At 43.5% G+C, this 23,627-nt stretch overlaps 1 protein-coding gene across 20 annotated transcripts in view; it reads right to left on the reverse strand.

Moving 5' to 3' along the window:
* Positions 1–23,627, reverse strand: part of nfixb (nuclear factor I/Xb) — a 150,270-nt gene that overhangs the window by 77,571 nt on the left and 49,072 nt on the right. For 7 of the 20 annotated variants that reach the window (XM_072443625.1, XM_072443614.1, XM_072443616.1 and 4 more), the window contains one exon: positions 17,068–17,599. In XM_072443625.1, the coding sequence (XP_072299726.1) occupies positions 17,068–17,599 (532 nt within the window). Of the gene's footprint in view, positions 1–17,067; positions 17,600–17,991; positions 18,220–18,268; positions 19,099–23,627 lie in introns of those variants that run through there. The other 13 variants (XM_072443628.1, XM_072443613.1, XM_072443620.1 and 10 more) reach the window with 8 other exon arrangements.

A 23,627-nucleotide genomic window follows, 5' to 3' on the forward strand; every position in this document is an offset into this window, starting at 1 on the left:
GGACGCACGGCACAACTGGTCATCTCGCTCGCCCTGGTGTGAGGGTGACGAACAGTGTGCTCTAGATGTCTATTTACCAACGGCGACCTTAAGAAAGTCAAGTGAAGAGGCCGGCAGCAGCAGCAGGAGTCGTGGATTGATGGAAAGGACCTGAGTCCAAGAGAGAAAATCCTGTTCTTTCTCACCAACACCTTGTAGCCTCCCCACAAAAGAGGCTCTGTGCTCCAAGCCATTCCAGCAAAGAGGTCTAGCCAGGACAGATCCGCAGAGAGAGTGAGTAAAATGGAAAGTTAGGGGGAAAAAAGGAGCTTTTTTTGGCTAACTACTTCCATGAATTGGTACTAGGGGGACGAATGTGTGTAATTTGCCTGTTTGTTTTGCATTAGTGTATAAAATATGTCAGGATTACTTCATCGCACATCTAAAGCCTAAGTGAAAGAAGATGAGTGAAAATCTAGAAGAGGGAGGAAACCACAACGTATTTTTTTGTTGCATCGGGCTCCGGTTTGATGTGTGTGTGTGTGTCGGCTGGTGAATGCTTTTCGGCATCGCGCTGTGAAGAAATGTGTGCCTGACGTTTGCTTCGTGCCAAAAATAAAAGGCTTCAGTCAGCAGCCATCAACATTCAAAGCAAATATTTGGCAAAGAGTTAATGATTCGCAGTCTTATATGCATCAATTATCCTTTCGAAATAATTCTTACTGAGAATACTGAGGAAGCTGCAAAGTGAGCCACATTTTAGAACGGAATCTCGAATTATTTGAGATATTCTGTCCTCAATAACGTATATCTAGAGTCATAACTTCAGAAAGACACTGTTATTGTAAATCTGTGGGGGAAAAAACAGACTGAATAATATTATCTATTCGTTTTTAAAGTATTGAAAATTAGTCAATACCAAAACTATTCATTCATTTGAACAAGTATCGAAACTAAAAAGAGACCACAAGGTTTAATAAAGAAAGTATTATTATTTTTGAGCCAAATAAAGCATTTTGAATCGTTATTTTGGTATCAAAATGAAGTTTGAAATCGTAGTATCGTGACATTTTTATCCAATCAGATATGTTACTTGAGAACCATGTGGAAAGAATATTCCGAGACTCTTCCAGACAGATATCAGAGCCAAACAGTCCATTGTGAAACATGTTGTCACTCTTGGTTCCAAACTGGGTCCGGCCCTTTAGCCATCTCAACTATCAAGACAAAGGTATTGACAACTGCCTGGCAAAACAAGCATTTGTAACATTTAACTAACTTAATTACACATCACCAGTTTGTTGGGTCGCCTGAGGTAACGTGAAATAATGGGACCTTTCTACAGGCTTTTTATTGCGAAAAGTGTCTTGTTAGGGTGTGTTTTACAGCCAGGCCAGAAGGAAAAGTAACCTCAGATGAAAAGAACAGAACAACAATAAAAAAAAGAGAGCCGGCAGAGTGGGGCGCACAGAGCAGGATCTGTGCTACTCTGCCGGCCAAAACCACAGATACAAATCTAACCACAAAATCAAGGCCAGATTTCTTTAAATCACTGTCATCTCATGTTTTTTTCTGTCCTCCGGCAGGGTAGAAAGAGAGAGTCGGCACGCCCACACCCACAGCTCGGGCCCTATCCAGATTTAGAGCCCCTAAATTGTTTCCCCGCTGCTTTTAATGGACATCTATAGATCATCACGTCTTAAAATAAGCACTGGGGGGTCTGATTACCTTCTCCATCACCATCGCGCTGGAGCTGGGCCGGCTCAAAGGGACTATGGCCGCTCCGTTCCTCTCTGTCATGGCATTAATTCGCTCTCCTCGCTCGCCTACGTGTTTGGGCGGCGAGAGGAGAGACACGCACTGAGGCTGGAGCGGCACAAGAATGGAAACTCAAGTGGGGCTCAGAGGCAGGGTGGTCCGCAGCTAATAATACACCGATCAGATGTTGCCGCACAAAGGCCAAATGACAGTATATCTGCCTCAAGGAAAGCAGACAAAAGGGTGGACTATTGTACTTACAAACCCCTAATTTCACATCAATGCCGTATTAGTGAAAACAGATTGTGCTGAAGGTTTCCAAATGAGACGACAGTGTTTTTGTTTGCAATGGCAAAACCCACACGTTTGCTCAAAAGACTTGAGAAATCTGGACGTTTTTATCTCTGCATAAATAGATTTATGAGAACTCTGTCTTGTAGCATTACAATCAATGTGTATTTTATAACTTTGCGTGTCTCTGTCGTTGATGTTTTTATGATACTAACATTTTAAACTTGATTTGACACTGAGGAACAGGCTCCATTATCGATGCAGCATTTATACCACAATATTAATAAAAATACACTATTTTTTCAGTGTCAATACTTCTAATGAGTATCTAGTTTTCATATTGATCTGATTTTTGACATCTCTACTACAAACAAAAGACTTAAATGTACACTACTTGAAGTGAAGAATGCATGTGTTTCATTGTATTGAATATATTGTATATTGTAAAACACATTTACAACAACAGATTGAATTGAAATTGAATAAAAAATCACTTTACATTTAGATGTATTTTCATGCACTCTAGATTGTTTCTAAAATAGTCACAATTTTTATTCTACTTCTTATATTGTGAACTGCATAATCAGGATTAATGATCAACCTGAATAATCTTGACATCCCTACTTGCTGTAACTGAAGAACTATATATTCAAAAAACATCAAGATAGATATGTTTAATGCCATACTGTGGAACATTCCAGATAAAACAATAACATTTCCAGGGAGACAAGCTGGCTGCGAACCCCCACCAGAAAAGTGACATAGTGTTTAAAAGTTCAAATGTCTTCTTTCCAGAGGCAGTACGACTTCAGATTCATTTATGTTACACACATTCATGAATCATAATTTTGCTTCATGAATGTGTGAATGTTCCTTCATTTGAACATGGCCCACAGGCCTCAGGTGCGGGCGGGTTCAGGTGCGGGCGGGTTCAGGTGCGGGCGGGTTCAGGTGCGGGGCTGAACGAGGCGAGAGGACACGAGGACGGCCCGAAGAGATCGCTCATGTGTGACGCAAAACAAATAATATCTGACCCCGGCAGCGCTTTGAACACGTCTGACGGTGGACGGAGCCTGTGGGGATTTGCTAATGTATAACCCAGTTTGTCCTGACTGAAAAGGATGAGACGAAAAACAGACGTATCGCTATTTTTGCAATCTCATTTCACCCAAACGCTGTGTCGGAACGGCTCAAAGTTGTGTAAGAAATGCTTATAGTGTAATGGATTCTAACCCTTTATAACAAAACACTGCCCTGAACACGTGCAATACTGACTTGACATGTGCAATACTGACTTAATCATGTGCAATACTGACTTAACCATGTGCAATACTGACTTAACTAGGTGCAATACTGACTTAAGCATGTGCAATACTGACTTAACCAGGTGCAATACTGACTTAACCAGGTGCAATACTGACTTAAGCATGTACAATACTGACTTAACCATGTGCAATACTGACTTAACCATGTGCAATACTGACTTGACTTAACCATGTGCAATACCGTCATATTCATGTGCAATACTGACTTAACCATGTGTAATACCGTCATATTCATGTGCAATACTGACTTAACCATGTGTAATACTGATTTAACCATGTGCAATACTGACTTAACCATGTGCAATACCGTCATATTCATGTGCAATACTGACTTAACCATGTGTAATACTGATTTAACCATGTGCAATACTGACTTAACCATGTGCAATACTGACTTAACCATGTGCAATACTGACTTAACCATGTGCAATACTGACTTGACTTAACCATGTGCAATACCGTCATATTCATGTGCAATACTGACTTAACCATGTGTAATACTGACTTAACCATGTGTGATCCTGACTTAACCATGTGCAATACCGTCATATTCATGTGCAATACTGACTTAACCATGTGTAATACTGATTTAACCATGTGCAATACTGACTTAACCATGTGCAATACTGACTTAACCATGTGCAATACTGAATTAACCATGTGCAATACTGACTTAACCATGTGCAATACTGACTTAACCATGTGCAATACTGACTTAACCATGTGCAATACTGAATTAACCATGTGCAATACTGACTTAACCATGTGCAATACTGACTTAACCATGTGCAATACTGACTTAACCATGTGCAATACTGAATTAACCATGTGCAATACTGACTTAACCATGTGCAATACTGACTTAACCATGTGCAATACTGACTTAACCATGTGCAATACTGAATTAACCATGTGCAATACTGACTTAACCATGTGCAATACTGACTTAACCATGTGCAATACTTACTTAACCATGTGCAATACTGACTTAACCATGTGCAATACTGACTTAACCATGTGCAATTACTGTCGTACTCACACGCAATAATGTCACATTCATGTGCATATAACTGATGTAAATAGAGTGTTTATTTTACTATTATTATTAGTATTATCTTGTCTTATGCCAGCTGTTTTTTATTTTATTTTGTTATTATCTTTATTTTTCCCCTCCATTCCTTATTAAGAAATGAGAGGTTTTGTCTATAGGAGTTTTTGTTTATAAGAGTTTTTGTTTATAAGAGTTCTTCTATTAAGAGTATTTTTTAAACTTCCTATATATAATCTGTCCTTTTCCTCTATAGCTGCTGCGTTGCAACAATGAAATTTCCCCATGTGTGGACAATAAAGGAACATCTTATCTTATCTGATGAGCAGGTCAGAGGCACAGTTATATCCGCGGTTGAACATATAAAACACTGCCCCGATCTGGCTTAATGTTCCAAACAGATCATTTCAGTTCCATTTAAATACATATTTAACACGTGGGTTTAAACCGTCTCCCTGCAGAAGAGGAGGAGGTGCACGACATGTTTTCAATCACACTTTCTGTCTGGTTACAAAATGTACTCATGGAATCGAGGTCCCTTTAAACTCCTCCGACGAAACAAAATGTGTGAACGCAAAAATCTGCGTTAACCCTACAGTCCGACCGTTTCATATGTCGGGTTTGGCAAGTGTTTCCTATATTGAAAAACAGCAGAGAGCAATGCCAAGAAACATCCAGCTCACAAATCATCAAATGAAATAGACAAGGAAATAGGTTATTTCCTGGTAGCAAAGCACTCGCCGAATGTGCTGGTTGGAATGTACTAGACCTAATGGATTATGGGCAGAATATGTGATTAGTGGATGGCAATAGATCAAAATGTGGATAATATTGTGACTGTTGCTTTGAAGATGTGCAAGATTTGAACATCAAGTACATCGTTTATAGTGAAAAACGCTACAAAAAGTAAAAATGATGTTGATATTTCTGCACTTTTGTGACTGTTGCTGTGAAAATGTGCAAGATTTGAACATCAAGTACATCGTTTATAGTGAAATACGCTACAAAAAGTAAAAATTATGCTGATATTTATGCACTTTTGTGACTAATTTGACAGATATTTTAGATTTGTCTGTTTAAAGACACGTTTTGAGACGTTCATCAGTCGATTTCACCTCCTGTATGTAACACTGATTTATCTAACAAATAAAAAATAACATCATTTCAAAAAGTAAAGCAATTTTGGCCAAGCAATCATAAGATAAGATATAAGATAAGATATTCCTTTATTGTCCACACATTTCATTGTTGCAACGCAGTAGCTACAGAGGAAAAGGACAGATAACTTATAGGAAGTTTAAAAAATACTCTTAATAGAAGAACTCTTATAAATAAAAACTCTTATAAACAAATACCCTTATAGACAAAACCTCTCATTTCCTAATAAAGATAAAATAAAATAAAAACATCTAGCGTAACAAGATAATACAAATAATAATCATTGAACTTTTCCCCCCATATCCTCCCGTTTGTTTGCGCAGTACAAGTGTAAATGTGGAGAGGCTGAGGGGAGATTCCCTCTACGCCGTGAAAGTGATCTGACTGGATTCCACTGGCAGGGCTCCGACAGTCTGGTTGCCACGGCGAGGACCAGGCTGCCGCCGCACAGACCGCCCCACAAGCCGGGACGGTTCAGCGTGCCAACCAGGCCAGTCACCAACACCGCGTGGAAACGGCCCAGGAAAGGTAGGCAGGAAAACAACAACTATGTGACCATGGCAACGCTATCCACCGGCCGTTCTGACACGGATCCAAGCGGGTCACTTACACTTGGAGCGTGATACTTTGGTCAGCTTTGTCCTCGCCGTGACCTGTTGTTTAGTGATTAAAAGAGCATGTGCGCCAGTTTATAGTTAAAATGCCACGAGTAAATCAAGTTGGGTCGTCAAGTATCGAATATTAGACACTAATTAATACTAAAACAGTTTTAGAATGATTTGGAATTAAATCAAAACTAGAATTAGACCATAACGTTTAATACATTTAAGTCGAATTATTTTGTGTTCAGAATGTATTATAAGTATTACCTAAAACCTTGAAGTATAACAGAGAAATTGAATTATTAGTGTGGTGATAGGTATCGAGATTAAAGTCCTTAATATCAAAAACAGGTTTGAAATGTTCGTATTGTGACAACACTAAAATGTAGTGGATTAAAGTAATATAATATAAGATAAGATATAAGATAATCCTTTATTGTCTACAAATGGGGACATTTTGGTGTTACAACGCAGTAGATACATAGGGAAAGGACAGATAACTTATAGGAAGTTTAAAAAAACACTCTTAATATATGCTGCCATTTAAAACAAATTATATTAGGTTCCGATTCAAATAAGTCAGGAAAATAACAAACTGTGTGTTTTTGCAATAGCTTGAGCAGCCAAACCTATTTCACTTTGTTCAATAAGTCGATAACTAAAGCTTGTCGCCATGGAAACGTTACTGCTTCGTGCGGAATGTTCCACAGTATGAAATTAGAACGATTATTTTGCATTTCATGAATTACAGATGATTTTGTATCTTCAAAATACCTCGAAAAACATGAATTCTTACTGTGAACGAGCTCCTCTCTCCACAGATCTGACCAGTCTACATGACTTGGTGGCGTCTCCATGGAGATTGAGACGTTTAATAGCTCTTGTCCTCACTCTGCGCCATTTTTAAACGCATTAATCCATTACGTCAATGTTTTTATACTGTGTGCACATGTTTGATGACTCTTAATCATTGCAAAAAGACCCCTAAACTCACCTCGGCCCAGACTTGATTGATTCCAACTCCAGCGTGTGAATCTATAACTGAACTAATGTACTTCAAGTGAACGCTCGTGATTGCAGATCTGGCACGACCGTAAAACCTTCCTTCTGCAGTGCTTTGTCACTTCGCTCGCAAAGAGACGGCGTCAAGTTCATTTACTCAGTTTTAGATTAATTACAGTATTTTAGCACTTTCCAACGGGGGGAAGTCTTTGCATTAGCGCCCACTTTACGCCCGTCGTCCCCTGACGGTCGCCTCCCCGGACGCTGGAGACGTGTGGCGTGTGAGCGAGGAGCGAGCGGAGGGAAAAGAGGAGGAGAAAACACACACCCAGGTGCACTTGTAGACACTTTAGAAACACTAACATACATTCCTGCCAAGATTTGTGAACTTAGCGCTTCTGGCAGACGAGTTAATTAGCAAAGTTTGGCTAATTTGCACAAAATAAAAAGTAGAAAGTATAGCAGCGGAATGCTTGGCGTGGAGATAAAGTAAAGAGATGCAAGAAAAAAAAGGGAGATATTGATTTGTGTGATGTTTGCTGGATAGTATTAGAGTTGTTAAAAGAATGATAGACAGATATTAAATGACACTAAAACAAGTATAAAAGCTCATCAATGCAATCATCTAATAAATGAAACAAAGTTGGACCTTTTCGTCAATCGTTTTATCAATCGTCTTGATCTATAACACATCTACAGACGGCTCTATAAATCGAGAAAAATATGATTGTTTTGTTGTTTTGTCCTCTATCTCGCTTTGCCCGGAATGTTCCTCTGTCAATCAATCTTCTTTATGCAATTACAGCTGTTTTTATTGCTCAAATCTGCCTAGAGAAACATGCATTATCACTACAAGAGGGGCAAGTGTTCCACAGATCTGACCTGCTGTCTCCATGGAGATCGACACATTTAATGCCACGCTGTGGAACCTTCTACGCGAGGCAACAACATCTCCACAGTGACGAGCAGACATCGATAACGTACATCGTGCACCTTTAAGTCTCTATTTAAACTGTGTATTGTGAGGCCGTCCCTCTTATAACAATGTCAGCTCCCGAGGGGGAAAATGTCCAATAAGCAACGTGGAAGTATTGATTCAGGGGCGGCGCCTCTGGTCAATGGCCCTTTCCGCACGGAGCCCGTACGTGCATGAACGGGACCCCTGGCCCGGCGACCCCATACATTCACTCTGTTATTCCAGCAGACAAAAGGGGGGCTCTCAAGGCCATGGGTGCATCTCTGAATGGAAGAAAAGGACTCCTGCTCCTGGTTCCATCTGAATAGAGTCTTTCACACTTAGAGAGGCCTGTTTACTCTCCCTCAATAATGGCTCTAATTTTCTGATCATTATTGAGTAATTCCATCCACCCCCACACCCACCGTTTAACGCTCGCCCCGTCACTCACAGCTCGGCGCGCTGGGTGAAAGGGCCTAATGTTCACGTGGAATCTGAAGAACGGGCCAGTTGTGGTTTGGGTTTATTACAGCGAGACGGTCTGATGTCATTACGGTGCGTCCAGTTTGAAGCTTTAAGGGCGCGGGACGGGACGAGAGCTCGAGCAAAGCGCCGGGGAGTTACACGACGTGAGAAGCGGTGGGTGAAAAGCAAAAATAAAAGGTGCAATGTGGTAAAATGTCAAATTAAAATAGATTAATAATTGTGAACTGTGTTGATTTGATAATGTATGATCCAAATCTTGTCTTGTTTTGTTCTCGTGGACCTGAACTCGTGTCTCGTCTCGTCCCACTTCAAGTAATAGAAGATGAAAGAAAATGAATGGAATGAGCCCAGAAAATGAGACCTTTGGTATCTCACTGCTGTAAAATAATAACATTTGTTTTAAAAATGTTATAAATATGAATAATCATTAGTGTGATTTCTCATTCAATTTTAGGAGGTCAACGGTGGGAGTTTGGTCAGGAGGTGTCACAGGTTAAGTACTGCTACGTTTGAAATAGTTTACAGAGATCTAACAAACTGACTTGTGTCCCGAGGCAAAATAATAATGCAACAACTAAGGCAAAATTGTGCGTGTCCTGTCGGCTGTTTAAATTTGTGTTTCACCCGGAAAGCGTGTCAGTCGTCTGCCAAACGAGTCCTTCTCCTTCTTTTAATTCAATCATACACTGATGCTTTATTTCTATGCCATCGACAGTTGTGAATATCATAAACGTTGACTGGAGGGGAAATCACATTTGCCACAATGATTCACGCGCGTCTTGCTCGTCCTACTGTCTCGGTGACGACCAGCTTGGCTTGATCCGCCATTTTGTTTTGGACCTGAATTCACAGCAGCAGCACCATCACACTAAATATTCGCCCTGCAAAGCCGGCGGAACATATTTTAGAGCGAGAAGAAGAAAAAAACGTCTGGTAACGCGATAGCTCTTTTATTCCAGACAGAGACACAAAATAAGTTTAAAAATCGCTGGGTTTTCGGCACCCCACCGTGCCAGAGCGCCTATAGAGGAGGTTTTAGGGGCGCAAGGGGACGCACAGGGGAAGAAGTGTTAAGCGAAAACAAGGATATGGGGGGAAATTTTTGAAAATGAGGGGAGAAAGAAAGGATCAGAAGGAGAGGAGTTGGCAGAGGCTGTGTGTCGGTTTGAAAAGCTGGCACCTTCTAAACAGAGCTGCAGCGCTGCCTGCCAAACGCTGCCAACCAGCCCCACTAGCCTGAATATGTGCCCTCCCTTTCTCTTTGTTTCAGCCTGGCATTTTGCATCATCTTTATTCTATGCTTTTCTTATTACTTTATATCAATATCATCACAACAATGGTGAATGGCATCTATTATCGTCGAAGAATTGATTATGGTTTTCTTTATCAGCACCTTTCATTTCAAGATGCGGCTAAAGCGAGAAGGTGATGAGGAGGATGCGTTTGATGGGGACGCCCGTGTAGCCGGAGCGGGTCCTGATAACGGGGCAGGGGCAGCTCGGCAGGGGCAGTGCTGCTCCACCGGCGCGAGGGAACAAGGAGCGCCACAGACAGAGTCCGGAATGTACCGGCTGGGAACGAGCCCGGAAAACAAGACGTTTCCTTTGGTATCTCGCTGCTCCTGTTTTAAGTCTCCTTCCTCACCTCTCTCCTCTGCCCTGGGCTCAGAGCGGAGGATCCGGCCAAGCTGCTCGCCCCTCCTGTGCGCCGCACGTATGCTTTTTAAGGGAATGGGCAGATTTCAGGCCTGGCGACGGGACAGAGAGAGAGGAAAAAAAAGGAAAAACGAGGGGACTGGTCATGCAAATTCACACACTCAAATGAGATGCCCTCGCACAAAGAAACCATGTCCAAGGTTTTTCCTATGCAATTCAAATAAAATGGTCAAATTCAAATAGTTTTGGTGTAGTTTTAAAGAGGAATTGGAATTTTTCAAAAGTGTTAGGATTAAAAATGGTGGAAAATGAATTAAAATATACTATAATTCCTATTTAAACGTGCTTTGTTCTCTCTACATATGATTTTTCTTTTCCTACAATTTATGCAATGAATTTTAAATTATGAATCATTTTTTAGCAATCTCCTTTTCTTTTTTAACACCGCTCTTTTCAAATGTCAGATATCGTGTTCTATTTAAACAAAACCCCACCAGAAAAACAAAAGCGACGCAGCTTTAAAAAAAAAAAAAAAAGACACCACAACATTTATTTATTAACCTTAATTACAAAATAATTAAAACCCAGTGTACAGTGAAATTAGGAAATAATGCTAATCCGCGTTGGCCACAATAGGCACTTTCTGCTAGAGAGATTTGTTCTATTTGCGGAGCCACGACCTGACCTCTGTTTCCTAAACGAAACATAATTCAATCATATACTCACTCTGTTGTGTTATGTCTTTTCAATGTTACTCACTAAACTGGATAATTACAGAGAATAAGAAGCAGCTTGGCCCCGGCCCCAATCCTCCGAGCCGTTCAGCTGTCAGACCTAAATCGCGGGGCAAAGTTGTGAGAAAAACGGTGGCGGAGGTCAAAGCGTGAGGCCAATTCTGAACAAGAGGAAAAAGCACAGCCGCATTCAAATAATCCTTTTTCCAGATGCCCTTCTTTTTCCTCTCCTCTGCAAAAAAGGGGGAAAGAAAAAACCTTCTGACAATCGGCCAGTTTTGGGTTGTAGGAGGCCCCAGCGCCGCGATATATTTGAAAAGCAGCGTCTTACACCGGCCCCACTAACGCTTTCTTGGCAGTGCTATTTTAGGCGGACAAGTTTCCGTCGTGAGCGTTCGAACAGAAGAGCTTTTTCATCTTCCCGTTTCCTTTTTAAACCTCTGTAAATTTAGTTATTAGTTCATTTTTTTAAGCAAGCGAGAATATCGTCTAATCTCCCGTTCTGTCCACCACAATGAGCAATGATTTTGTGTTATTTAGATGAAGGAGTACCAGGTTAAGCTTAGACTTCTCACAAAAGGCCATAGAAGGGAACGTAAAACAACAATTTAAATGCCATAAATGGTCATATATGTCAGAGTATGCTGTGGCTGACCGGGTATACACTCTTTACATGTATTGTACCATGTTAACAGTACAACAGGATGCATCAGTGCGACTCTACCTCGCTTTGTTTCGTTACATAACCACATCTGATAAGTTTACATCCCTTCTGAAGCCCAGGATATTGGACAAAGCAGATAAGATGTGTTTGAGGGATTATTTTTGACGTGAGGAGGCGTTAAGTCCCTGGCTGGCCGTCTCGCCCCGGCTCCCTGTTGATTCCCCGCTTTGTGCGGCTCGGTGAAAACGCTCTCAGGACCAACGTTAGAGCGACGGCTACGACACGTTGATGGGTAAATGAATGTCTCTCGAGCCCAGAGTTGGAACGGATTGGCTCCGACTGTAAGAACGCTGAGGAAACACGAGCTACGGGAAATTGTAATGACTAAGTAATGAAAGAAATCTCCAAATATGACTAAAGCGGAGACCACACACGCTCACTGTGGTCAATGCACAAATGACAAGCCAGACATGACTTTGGACCGTGACCAGACTATTATTATCAACACTGTGTAACTTTCCAGACCACCCCCCCTCTGAAAAGCTGCACACTGCAACTTTGGCCACAGGCTCGTCGCCATGGAGATGTTCCACAGTATGAAATTAGAATGACCATTTTGCATTGAATTAATTACGGATGATTTTGTGTCTTGAAAATACCTTGAAAAACATTGATTCTTTCGGTGAATGAGCTCCTCTCTCCACAGATCTGACCTGTCTACATGACTTGTTGGTGTCACATGCTTGTCTCCATGGAGATTGAGACGTATAATGCCATGCTGCTGAACAGTGTAGGACCCTCCACCAGACACTTACACAGCACAACACAAGTAGACACTTATATCAATACAAAGGTGACAGGGAGACATGTTCTGAGCTTGAATAATATTAGGGTCTGTTCTGCCTTTTCCAAACCTACTTATGCGTAGAAAATAAACTCTCAAAAATAAAAATACATTGTTGTTGGTAGTGCTGACATCAGGGTAGAAGAAAAGTGGAATAATTAAGAGCTTCAGTTGAAAAGTGAATTAGAATCACTCAGAGTTAGGTGGGACTGAATTTAACACATTTAACACATTTAGTCAAAATAGAAATGGGATTGACTGTTAGAGCAGTGCAATGGATCCATGTTAGATACATGTGAGGGCGTGTGAGGGCGCGTGAGGGCGCGTGAGGGCGCGTGAGGGCGCGTGAGGCACGCGTGAGGGCGCGTGAGGCACGCGTGAGGGCGCGTGAGGGCGCGTGAGGGCGCGTGAGGGCGCGTGAGGGCGCGTGAGGCACGCGTGAGGGCGCGTGAGGGCGCGTGAGGGCGCGTGAGGCACGCGTGAGGCACGCGTGAGGCACGCGTGAGGTCACGCGTGCGGGCGCGTGCGGGCGCGTGAGGGCGCGTGAGGTACGCGTGAGGGCGCGTGAGGCACGCGTGAGGTCACGCGTGCGGGCGCGTGAGGGCGCGTGAGGCACGCGTGAGGGCGCGTGAGGGCGCGTGAGGGCGCGTGAGGGCGCGTGAGGGCGCGTGAGGCACGCGTGAGGGCGCGTGAGGCACGCGTGCCTCACGAGCCCTCACGCGCCCTCACGCGCCCTCACGCGCCCTCACGCGTGCGGGCGCGTGAGGGCGCGTGAGGGCGCGTGAGGCACGCGTGAGGGCGCGTGAGGGCGCGTGAGGGCGCGTGAGGGCGCGTGAGGCACGCGTGAGGTCACGCGTGCGGGCGCGTGAGGCACGCGTGAGGGCGCGTGAGGGCGCGTGAGGGCGCGTGAGGGCGCGTGAGGGCGCGTGAGGGCGCGCACGCACGCACACACACACACACACACAAAACACATGCACGCACACACACACACACACACACACAAACACACGCACACACACACACACAAAAACGCACGCACACACACACACACACACACACAAAAACACACGCACACACACACACAAAAACACACGCAAACACACACACACACACGGAGGCACACGCACGCACGCACACACACACACACACACACTGAGGCACACGCACGCACACACACACACACACACACACACACTGAGGCACACACACACACACACACACACTGAGGCACACGCACGCACACACACACACACACACACACACTGAGGCACACACACACACACTGAGGCACACACTGAGGCACACACACACACACTGAGGCACACACACACACACACACTGAGGCACACACACACACACACTGAGGCACACACACACACACACACACTGAGGCACACACACACACACACACACTGAGGCACACACACACACACACACACACACACACACTGAGGCACACACACACACACACACACACACACACTGAGGCACACACACACACACACACACACTGAGGCACACACACACACACACACACACTGAGGCACACACACACACACACACACACTGAGGCACACACACACACACACACACACTGTACTGCTGGGAAACAGAGGAGAAGCGGGTTGATGTCCTGCCTTGTCACTCACACATCATGGCAGCTTGGCTCAGGCCTCTGCAGCTGGGTGAGGCCCGGGGTGACATGGGTGGGACGGGGGCAGAGAGGAGGGATGGGGGGGCAGAGAGGAGGGATGGGGGGGCAGAGAGGAGGGACGGGGGGCAGAGAGGAGGGACGGGGGCAGAGAGGAGGGACGGGGGGGCAGCGAGGAGGACCAAGTGGGCGAGCGAGTGGTACCTGACAACTGATAGCTTCTGCCAGAGACTGCGCAATGCTGAGCTAAGAATAAAAGTGTAACACTGCCACTGCAGGGGTCAGAGCAGAGCCACTGCAGGGGTCAGAGCAGAGCCACTGCAGGGGTCAGAGCAGAGCCACTGCAGGGGTCAGAGCAGAGCCACTGCAGGGGTCAGAGCAGAGCCACTGCAGGGGTCAGAGCAGAGCCACTGCAGGGGTCAGAGCAGAGCCACTGCAGGGGTCAGAGCAGAGCCACTGTGTGTCTGTGAGAGCAGAGGTAGCTCCTGTTTACATGACCCGGCTTATGGCTATCCAAATATGTAAAAGAAACTACGGGATCGGCTCTGATTGAATATAGCATGGATTTAAAAGGTTTATAAGATGAGTAGACAAATACAAATGTACTCTAAAACAACACAATGCCTGGTTCATGTGTAAAAAAGAGATACAAAATATGTATTTAAATGCGAGAACATAGAAGCTTTGTCATCTTTTTAACATATTCCTCAAACACTGGATTTTTGCCGCTGCGATTTTGTAAATGTTTTAGTAAATGTCAAAACCAAACTCCAAAAAGGAGTCGTCATAGTTACAATAACTGAATTTCAAGATCCACTGTAGAAGAACTAGCTGCGGTCATGAGTGGCTGTGGAAATCCTGGCAAAGAGCGAAAAGGGCTTTACTCGGAGGGGCACCAGGCTGCGCTGGGAGCTAATCTGAGCGGCGGTTTGGCCACGGAGCATTGTGGGACAGGAAGAGGCGCTCACCGAGGCTCCGCGAACTCAAGCCGAGTTACACACAGGGCTGAAAGGAGCCTGGCATGGGGCGCTCTGTCGCAGAGGAGCCCCGCACCTCGCTGCCAAGGAGCAGCATTAAGGGCTGTAACTGTATGCCAGTGGTAAGAGGAGCGGGATAATAGCCGCGCTCGCTAACTGTCTGTGAGCGTTTGTGTGAGGGGGAACAGTGCTTACACCTGCCACAAACCACAGAGCCACTTCAGCACAGGCTCATGCTAAAAACATCAAAAGCACAACGCACATTTTAGTATAAACTGTACACATGTTTACACACGACTCAAATATGACATGCTGAGAAATAGAACCTTGCTTATTACTGTGGATCTGTGTGAATCTTTGTCATATTTCAGTCAAATAAAATAGCATTAGTTCAGTGGTTGCAAATTACAGGTCAATTTGATATTTAAATAAATGTATAATATAATACATAATTTTTAATAAAACAAATGCTGACATAGTTTGAATAGCTTATAAAACATAAGATAAGATATTCCTTTATTGTCCCACATGGGGAAATTTCATTGGTGCAACGCAGGTAGATACAGAGGTAGATACAGAAGAACAGATCACTTATAGGAAGTCTGAAAAACACTTTCAGTAGAAGATCTCCTATAAATAAATAAAAACTCCCATAGACAAATAAATAAATAAATACCATTGCATGTGATCCCGACAGTAATTGCACATGAATATGTGTCACGACAGCACATAGATTGCACATGAATTTAAACAAGTGATAAATATTTAAATGTATAAAATGCTATATAACTATTATCAATAGATTATAGTATTAATGTGGAGCATTTTTCACTGTTTAAAACGGTTTAAAATGTAATAAAAATCCTCTATGGAGCAGAATAATAATGTCTTTTCCACGCTCCATTTTAGGCTGATTTTCTGGCTTCACTCTCCTGTAAAACACACACATCCTCCGCCTGAGCCTCGTTTCTGCATTTTGGCTTCAGCGTGTGTCCATTCTGCAGAGTGTTTTTCCGAGCCGCTCGATGTGGACGCAGAGGCAGTGTCCTGAGCCCCTTCACACCTGGGACGAGGCCAGCTTTGAGCTCGCTCTGTGGGGATCTCAAAAGAAGCCACACACTGCTCACTGACGTCCCGGCCATTACGCGGCTAATGGAGATGTGCTTTTTCCAGGTTTGCAGATGCTTTTGTTGACACGCGGCACAGTGAAACATCGGAGCTCGGATTTAGACAAATTTGCACACAAATGCTTTAACAAATGTGCCGAAGCAAACATATCTGTAAGTAAACACAAGTTTGCGGTGCGTGCTATCAAAAAGGGCTGGTGGATCTTTTTTTTGCGCCGATATAAACGTTGGCGGAGGCTTGAGACGACAGCGCGGAGTTAAACGCAAAGATGCAGCGCTTATCGAAGCCCTGAGCACAGTTTATTGTGTTTATCGCCGTTTGGCACCAGATCTGCTCTGAGCTTTATCGAGGACGGGCTTGGCACAGCGATGGCGGAAGTGTATGGAACGTAAATAAACTATGGCTGCGTGATATTAGCAGATAAAAGATGCAAAAAGGGCACAGTGAGGAGAGCCATGTCTGTGGAAGAATTTGGACAGTTGTATTTTGACTCTTTCTGAAATATAAACATGTGAATTAACAAAAAACTGAACCATAAATATAACTAAACTATCTATTAGATTTTTTTAACCATTACGATGTTACAATTCATTGATTCTTAGTCAAACTATTTTGTTCATTTTACAATAATCTGTACAGAATATGAGCAAAACAAAAAGAAATGCTGCTTAGTTTGATTCATTCAAGAGCTTTTGGGACATCGTTTTCCTCACTTTCTTCCCCTCAAACATTCATTTTCTGTCACAACTCCTCTGAAAAATGAATAAACAGTCTGATGCATAGGCCTAATGCCAAGCGGCGTGTGCGTACCTGGTGTGTGGACGAAGTAGGCCAGGTAGAGGTCCAGCTCTTTGACCGTCACTCCGATGTGGTGTGGCTGGACACACAGGCCGTGGTTGGAGCACTGGGGCGACTTGACCAGTCGCTCTCCGTCCGTGCTCTCCAGAGGGCTGCCCTTGAACAGAATCACCATCACCAGGTCCAGGCGCCACACCTTGTCGGCCTGGCGTAGGCAGTCGATGCGGCGGATTTTGCCCTTCTGGTCGGGGTTGGACAGCACGCAGCAGGGGGGCTTCTTCCCCGTGATGGTGAGCACAAAGTCCTCGCGGAACTCGGGCCGGATGTCCTTGCGCAGCTTGGCCAAGAGGCGCGAGGCCCACTTCTGTTTGATCTCTGGCTTCTCCCCCAACAGCTCGTCCTTCACCGCGCGCTCCTCGTCCTTGGTCATCCTCTTCTCGTGCTTCTTGAAGTATTTGCGCTTGCGAGCCTGTAGGTTGAACCAGGTGTAGGAGAAGGCACGGACATGTGGGAGGAGAGCCTCAATGAAGGGATGAAATTCATCCTGGAGGAAGAGGAGGAGGGTAAGGTCAATGTTATGTTCTCTTATATCTTATGAAAAAAAAAAAAAACAATAATTCTAGAATAAAAACATATTTCATAAATATATTCAAATAATTAAAAAGCCGGATTATTTTTCATGCAAAAAAAAAAGAAAAAATTCTCAAAGGAAACAATGCAAAGTCAGAGCTCAAAAAGAATTGAGCTCTTTGGTTATTGTATCTCAAAAGTTGTCAAAATTATAATGATTAAAAAAATAACAATAATCAAAACCTCCAATAAACTTCATAAAACACACACAACACGAAAAAAAAATGCACATGCAAAAAGAAAGTGCTGAGCCGAGGTGCGCTCCCACTTTTCTGTCCAAAAAGTTATTCATCAGCGCTATAATACCTTCACTACATATCTCTGGGCAACAAAGCCCAGATCTCGCCACAGCGTTCCTGTGCCAGGGTTGCCACACACCGGTCGCTCACCACCGCCAAGCTTTGCCGCCACAAGACCACTGTTGAAATGTGCAGCTAAAAGATCAGCCATACCATTTCCCTATCTGCGCTACCATGCAAGGGGAGCTCCAACCCGACTCACATTTCCGCAACAAACTGAATGTAGACACAAATCACCACAGAAAACCACACAGCAAGAGGAAGACAGACGGCCTGGTAGTTACCATTTTGCACTCTCATCATAAATTTGGCACGGCGTTTAAAGTGAAAAAAAAAAAATCTCCTGCACCAGTTTTTTTTTCCTCCTCCCGCACTCCCCAATGTAAAGCAAGTGTTGGTTTGGCAGAGTGTGAAGAAATACCAGATGAAAAAAACTTGGGGATTGTAAAAAAAAAAAAAAAAAAAAAAAAAAAAAAGAGAATTAGCTGAATATGCTGCTCAGTAGAAAGAGTGGGCCAAAGTAAAGAGAGAAAGAAAGAAAAAAGATTTCCGGGAATGGGCAAATTCACGTTTTGCCGAAGCAGGAACACGGCCAAAACCTCATTAGACAAAAGCACAAAATAACAAAGAGTAAGATAAAAAAAAAAAAAAAAAAAAAAAAAAAAGGAAAATGAAATTCCTCAAAAATTCCAAATGTTGACAATATTGTGAAGAGGCAGAAAACTTCAACAGCGAGGAGAGATAAAGTAAACAGTCCTTTACGCTTTCCAAAAAAGAAAAAATTTAAAGTAAAAAAAAAAAAATCCTTGGCAAAGTGTAATTGGTGTTGGTGTCTGTTCTGATCCCTGGGCCGGCACAAGGATCACACACACTCACACACACTCGCACAGCGGCACACACACACAGATGGGGGGGCCAGGGAAGGCAGAGCACAGAACAGGGGGAAAAAATACAGAGCCGAATCAATGTTGGACGAGCGCATACGACCGCTGGCAAAGCCGAGTGCCGCTTCTTTTTTCCCCTTTTCTCTCCAACTCTCTCTCTTCCTCTTTCTGTTTCTCGCTTGACGTCTCTCGTCCTCTCCGCGTTCTTTCCCTAACCATTGCTTGAGTCTTTGCCAACACGCGTAGGGCCCACCTATTTGGCAACAAGATGCCTGTAGCCCAGCCAATGCGTTAGCTTCAAGAGCTGAAAGGGAGGGAAAAGAGAAAGAGGCTGGGTGACGAGGGGGGGTGCTAGTGGCAGAGAGAGTGAGAGCAGCACGAGGAGAGAGAGAGAGAGAGAGAGAAGGAGGGAGCAGGTGGGAGTGGAGGAGAGGCACGGTCTTGTCCGACACCGCACTATTTGCCAAATCGACAAGTTCCACTCTGACACCAAGGCAAAGTTCAGGGGAGCAAGTCTTCTCCTGCACCAATCCCAGCAGCCCTCAGCCTTCCTCCATCTTTACTATGGCCGCCGTCGCCTCGTCTCTAACCCCCACAATCCCCCCGCCCGGTCCACGCGCTCTCTCTCTACCCCTCGCTCCACTTGCATAATGCCACCTTGGCAGAGGATGGCAAAGAGAGGACACACAGCTTCAGAATCCCTCCAGACCCCACCAGCGGCAGCTGCTCATGGGTTTACCACAGCAAACAAAGAGGCAGAAACAAACCAGCCACACTGCGCCGCACACACCAGTGATGAGACTATCTAGAGCCACATGACAGGGACCGCTCAAGGCAGAATGGTCACGCAGTCGCCTCAGCTGTATACGACACACTGATGTAGTCTCCCTCACCAAACCAACCGAAATTTACTCCCAAACTCCCGTCGGGATTTGGCGTTAGCTCTGTCAGTGGCTGCCATGTTGCTTCGTGGAAATAGTCTGTTATTCATGGAGGCACCTGCTCTGCAGACAGTCTCATGGCCGGTCTGAACGCCACTCACATGAGCAAACTGCAACACACAGTCATGACACACAATGCCAGTCAATTACAACACATGGGGAACAATTCTTAGAGAACTCCCCATCATAAAGAGATTTAAAACTGAATCCACCAACATGACTATAAACCTAGAATCATATTTATTAAAAGGCAAATGCCCATAACAAACAGAAGAGGAATTTAGGACATTATTCTGCTGAGACAAGCATAAGGCACTTAAACAGAAAGCCATCATTCTCTCTCTCTCTCTCTCTCTCTCTCTCTCTCTCTCTCTCTCTCTCTCTCTCTCTCTCTCTCTCTCTCTCTCTCTCTCTCTCTCTCTCTCTCTCTCTCTCTCTCTCTCTCTCTCTCTCTCTCTCTATCTCTATCTCCCCCTCTCTCTCTCTCTTTCTAGTGAACGTTCTTGCTCCAGTTCAAATCCTGAATCCACTTCACTTCATCCTGGAGCCATGAAGGCAGCACAGTAATGAAACACTGACCCATCATCTGCTGGAGCAGTGAGGAGAAGCACACCTCTGCATTCATCCCGAGTCATTCACCACTGCCAAACTCTGATATATGATTAGATAACGTGACAAAGGAAGCCAATAAACTAAAAGGGGAGATCCGTGTCCATTGTGATGCGCGAGAGACTGAAAGGCATAAATATTTCTGCTTCTATCGCCACCTGCAGAACAAAATCTTAAGAGGCGATAACTGGCACTTCAATGTGCTTCACTGAGCTGCTTTTCAATACAAATCCCGCGTCACCGGGGTCGTCATGCCAAAATGCAAATGCGCCACTGTTCACATGTCGCCCGAATCTGACTCGAAGCGGGTTGAAGTCACTCTCCTTTAGCTATGGTCGCGTCAGGAAAAATCACAGGACATTTTGTTGCATTAACTGTCAGGCATATGAATACTTCCTTGCCAAATGTGGAAAAATACTGCATTTAAAGCCGGTGTGTGAGCTCAACATTAGCATGTATTATCTGCTCGCGCATGCTGGGCACGTCCCGCTGCCAATTAAACACCTTTTTCACGTCTGCCAAACAGATATAAGGTCACAACAAACATAGCTTAAGGTTTAGCTACTCGCCCGTAAATTAAATTAGGAGCAGGTGTACATTTTTTTTTTTCCAATTATAATTATTAGAAATTGTGTTTAAAAGTTCTGAGTGCAAATGCCTTTTTGCTGCGTAAGCGCCACGTGCAGGCCCGATGTGCGCGCGCGCTCCTTTTACGTCTTTACACAGACAATTCGACTTCAATATTATTACAAACCGTTCTTTACCTCAATCATTAATCCAAATCCGTTAATAAGACAAAAGAAAGCTCAATTAAAACCATTAAAATGGACCAGGATTCTCTTTCCGTATGTAAATCGTTGAAAAAGGGAAAAATACATATTTAAAGAGCTGCCAAATGTCGTGAGCTACAATCTGAAAACTCAAAACGGTGTAAAAGAAATAACAGATCTGGCATTAATGCGCCCGTAATGTTTAAAACCCGCTTCCATTTAATAATAACGCGAGATCGGAAACAGGAGGAACAAATACACATAATTGAGCCTTTTTAAACTCCAAAAAGGAAAATATATACTATGACTTCAACTTTCTGTCGGCATACTTCCACTGTGTATTTATCCGTGGCACGATTTAAACCGTGGGCCCAAATAATTGTTAATATTGTTGAAATGAACGCCCGCCTGTCGCGTGATCTCATTTTTCAAATTCGTTTACGTTTATTATATCCGCCGCACTGCTGTTAAGCTAATTATAAGCCGTCTATAACGAGACAAAAGAAATGATTTTCAAGTCCTTTATATTTCCATTCTCTGCACGTCTGACCGAGACTGTGGAGTCTCTGTGCCAACTTCAGCTTAACTCTTTCAGTCAGGAGAGAAAAGAGCCTGAACAGCACATGTGCTCCAGCTCCAGCTCCGTGTCATCAGCGCGATCCAAACACACTCATTACCATTCAAGGACAATCATATATACGTGGTTAGATTAATGTGCTGTGGTAATGTTCAATTTCAAATTTTGTAGTCTTTTTTTTTTTTTAATGTTGGCCCATTCTGAAAAAATGTCCTTTTCATTTCCCAAATAGAGGCTTTATTTATTCATACAAAGCAAAGAACAACATATTTTATTTTTTAATAATTTGGGCTGTTTAGTTTGCTCAGTTGGGCTGTTTACACATGTAAAAGCATGAAAGCATAGTCTGAAGAAGGTCATGACACTATCCCTAAATGCACCAAATAAAAGACGTGTTAATTAAAATTTAGAAAAGTGAGTGTTTTTAGAGAGCAACCTTGTTTAACTCAAATAAACATTTTGCCTCAAAAACAAGCTAAACAATTAAATTCAATCTCCTTAAATGTCAGAGCTTTTCATTTCTCCAAACACACCTGTACCTTTCTGTTCTGTGTTTACCCAGAGGAAGCTCAGTGTGAGCGGCTCGTGCCAACACAAGCTCCAAAAGAATGTCCTGAGAACTAATGCGTCAACTTTCAATTCAAAACATTGTATTGACTAATGTGTGTATATTACAAAAGACATCTACATGTTTTAGGTTAGAGAAGTTGTGTTTGAACGTGGTTTAGCCTATTCCAATTCATTCAGTTCAGAAAAGTTCAATTAGGCAAGATTGATTATGATTTCATGCATAGTCTTTACCTCCTTAAAATCGTTTATCAAGATTTACCGGAGGTCCATCTCTATGGTCTTTCAGAATGTGTTATAGTGACATTCTGCCACGTCCTCCTTTGTCCTGCTCTGTGCCGTGTTTGACCTCGCCCAGGTCACTCTGCATCTCATTAGACCAATTAAAAGTGTGGTCCATCGCAGCCGCCTGGCCCTTCATTAGTGCTGTGCTCTGCTCCGCTGTGGCCCCGGCTCTGTCCCCTCCTGCCCGGCCACAGTGTCCCTGACCCGGGAGTGTGGCTACCATCGACCTCCGACTACGAGCCAGAGCAGAGGAGAAACAGTCGTGACTCGTGACCGACTCGGCCGAGGTGACTGCAGCAGATTCAATCATTCGCTTAAGAGAGGAAACAACAAAGTGCCTTTTGTCAACACACGGTCACAAATAATTCAATATGAACTTGAATCCAATCCACTGAAGTTGTGAGATGTCCAATAGCATTATCTACATCTACTGTAGTATACTCAAATATGTGTGGAAATAAGAGAAGTCTAAAAAATATATATGATAAGAATTAATATACCGTACATTTTTCATCATTTCTACTATAAACGGTCTTGACATTGATCCTAACCTTTATGAAAATTGCTGTGGTTATTCATACTTGATGAGAGCAAACGTAAGGCTGCAAGATATATGGCAATCAAATCGAAATTGCAATTTGAAAGGCCATAATTAACAAATGGCTAAGACTGCAATCATCTAAGTTCTTTGCACGTGTAAAACCCTCTGTACAGTCGACCTCTACAAACATGTTCTGAAATGCCTTTGATTCCTGTATTAGTTTATTAGTTCATATTTCAGTCTTCTCGCAAATGCTCCAGGACATGTTTAAAATGTGAAATGTGAAGAGAATTCTACAATTAAAACATAATATGTAAAACTAATCATAATCACAATGTTTGTCAGTAAAATTCCAATATAATATTTTGCCAAAATTGTTTGGACCAACAAACTTTCTTCTTCAACTAGTGTTTAAGCAAAACCAGACAAAGGCCTGGTGCCCACCACGCGTCTCCTCACGTACACACAC

The sequence above is a fragment of the Eucyclogobius newberryi genome, unplaced genomic scaffold (genome assembly GCF_026437365.1).
Source record: "Eucyclogobius newberryi isolate DKJ021-1_F unplaced genomic scaffold, fEucNew1.0.hap1 SCAF_13, whole genome shotgun sequence".
NCBI lineage: Eukaryota > Metazoa > Chordata > Actinopteri > Gobiiformes > Gobiidae > Eucyclogobius > Eucyclogobius newberryi.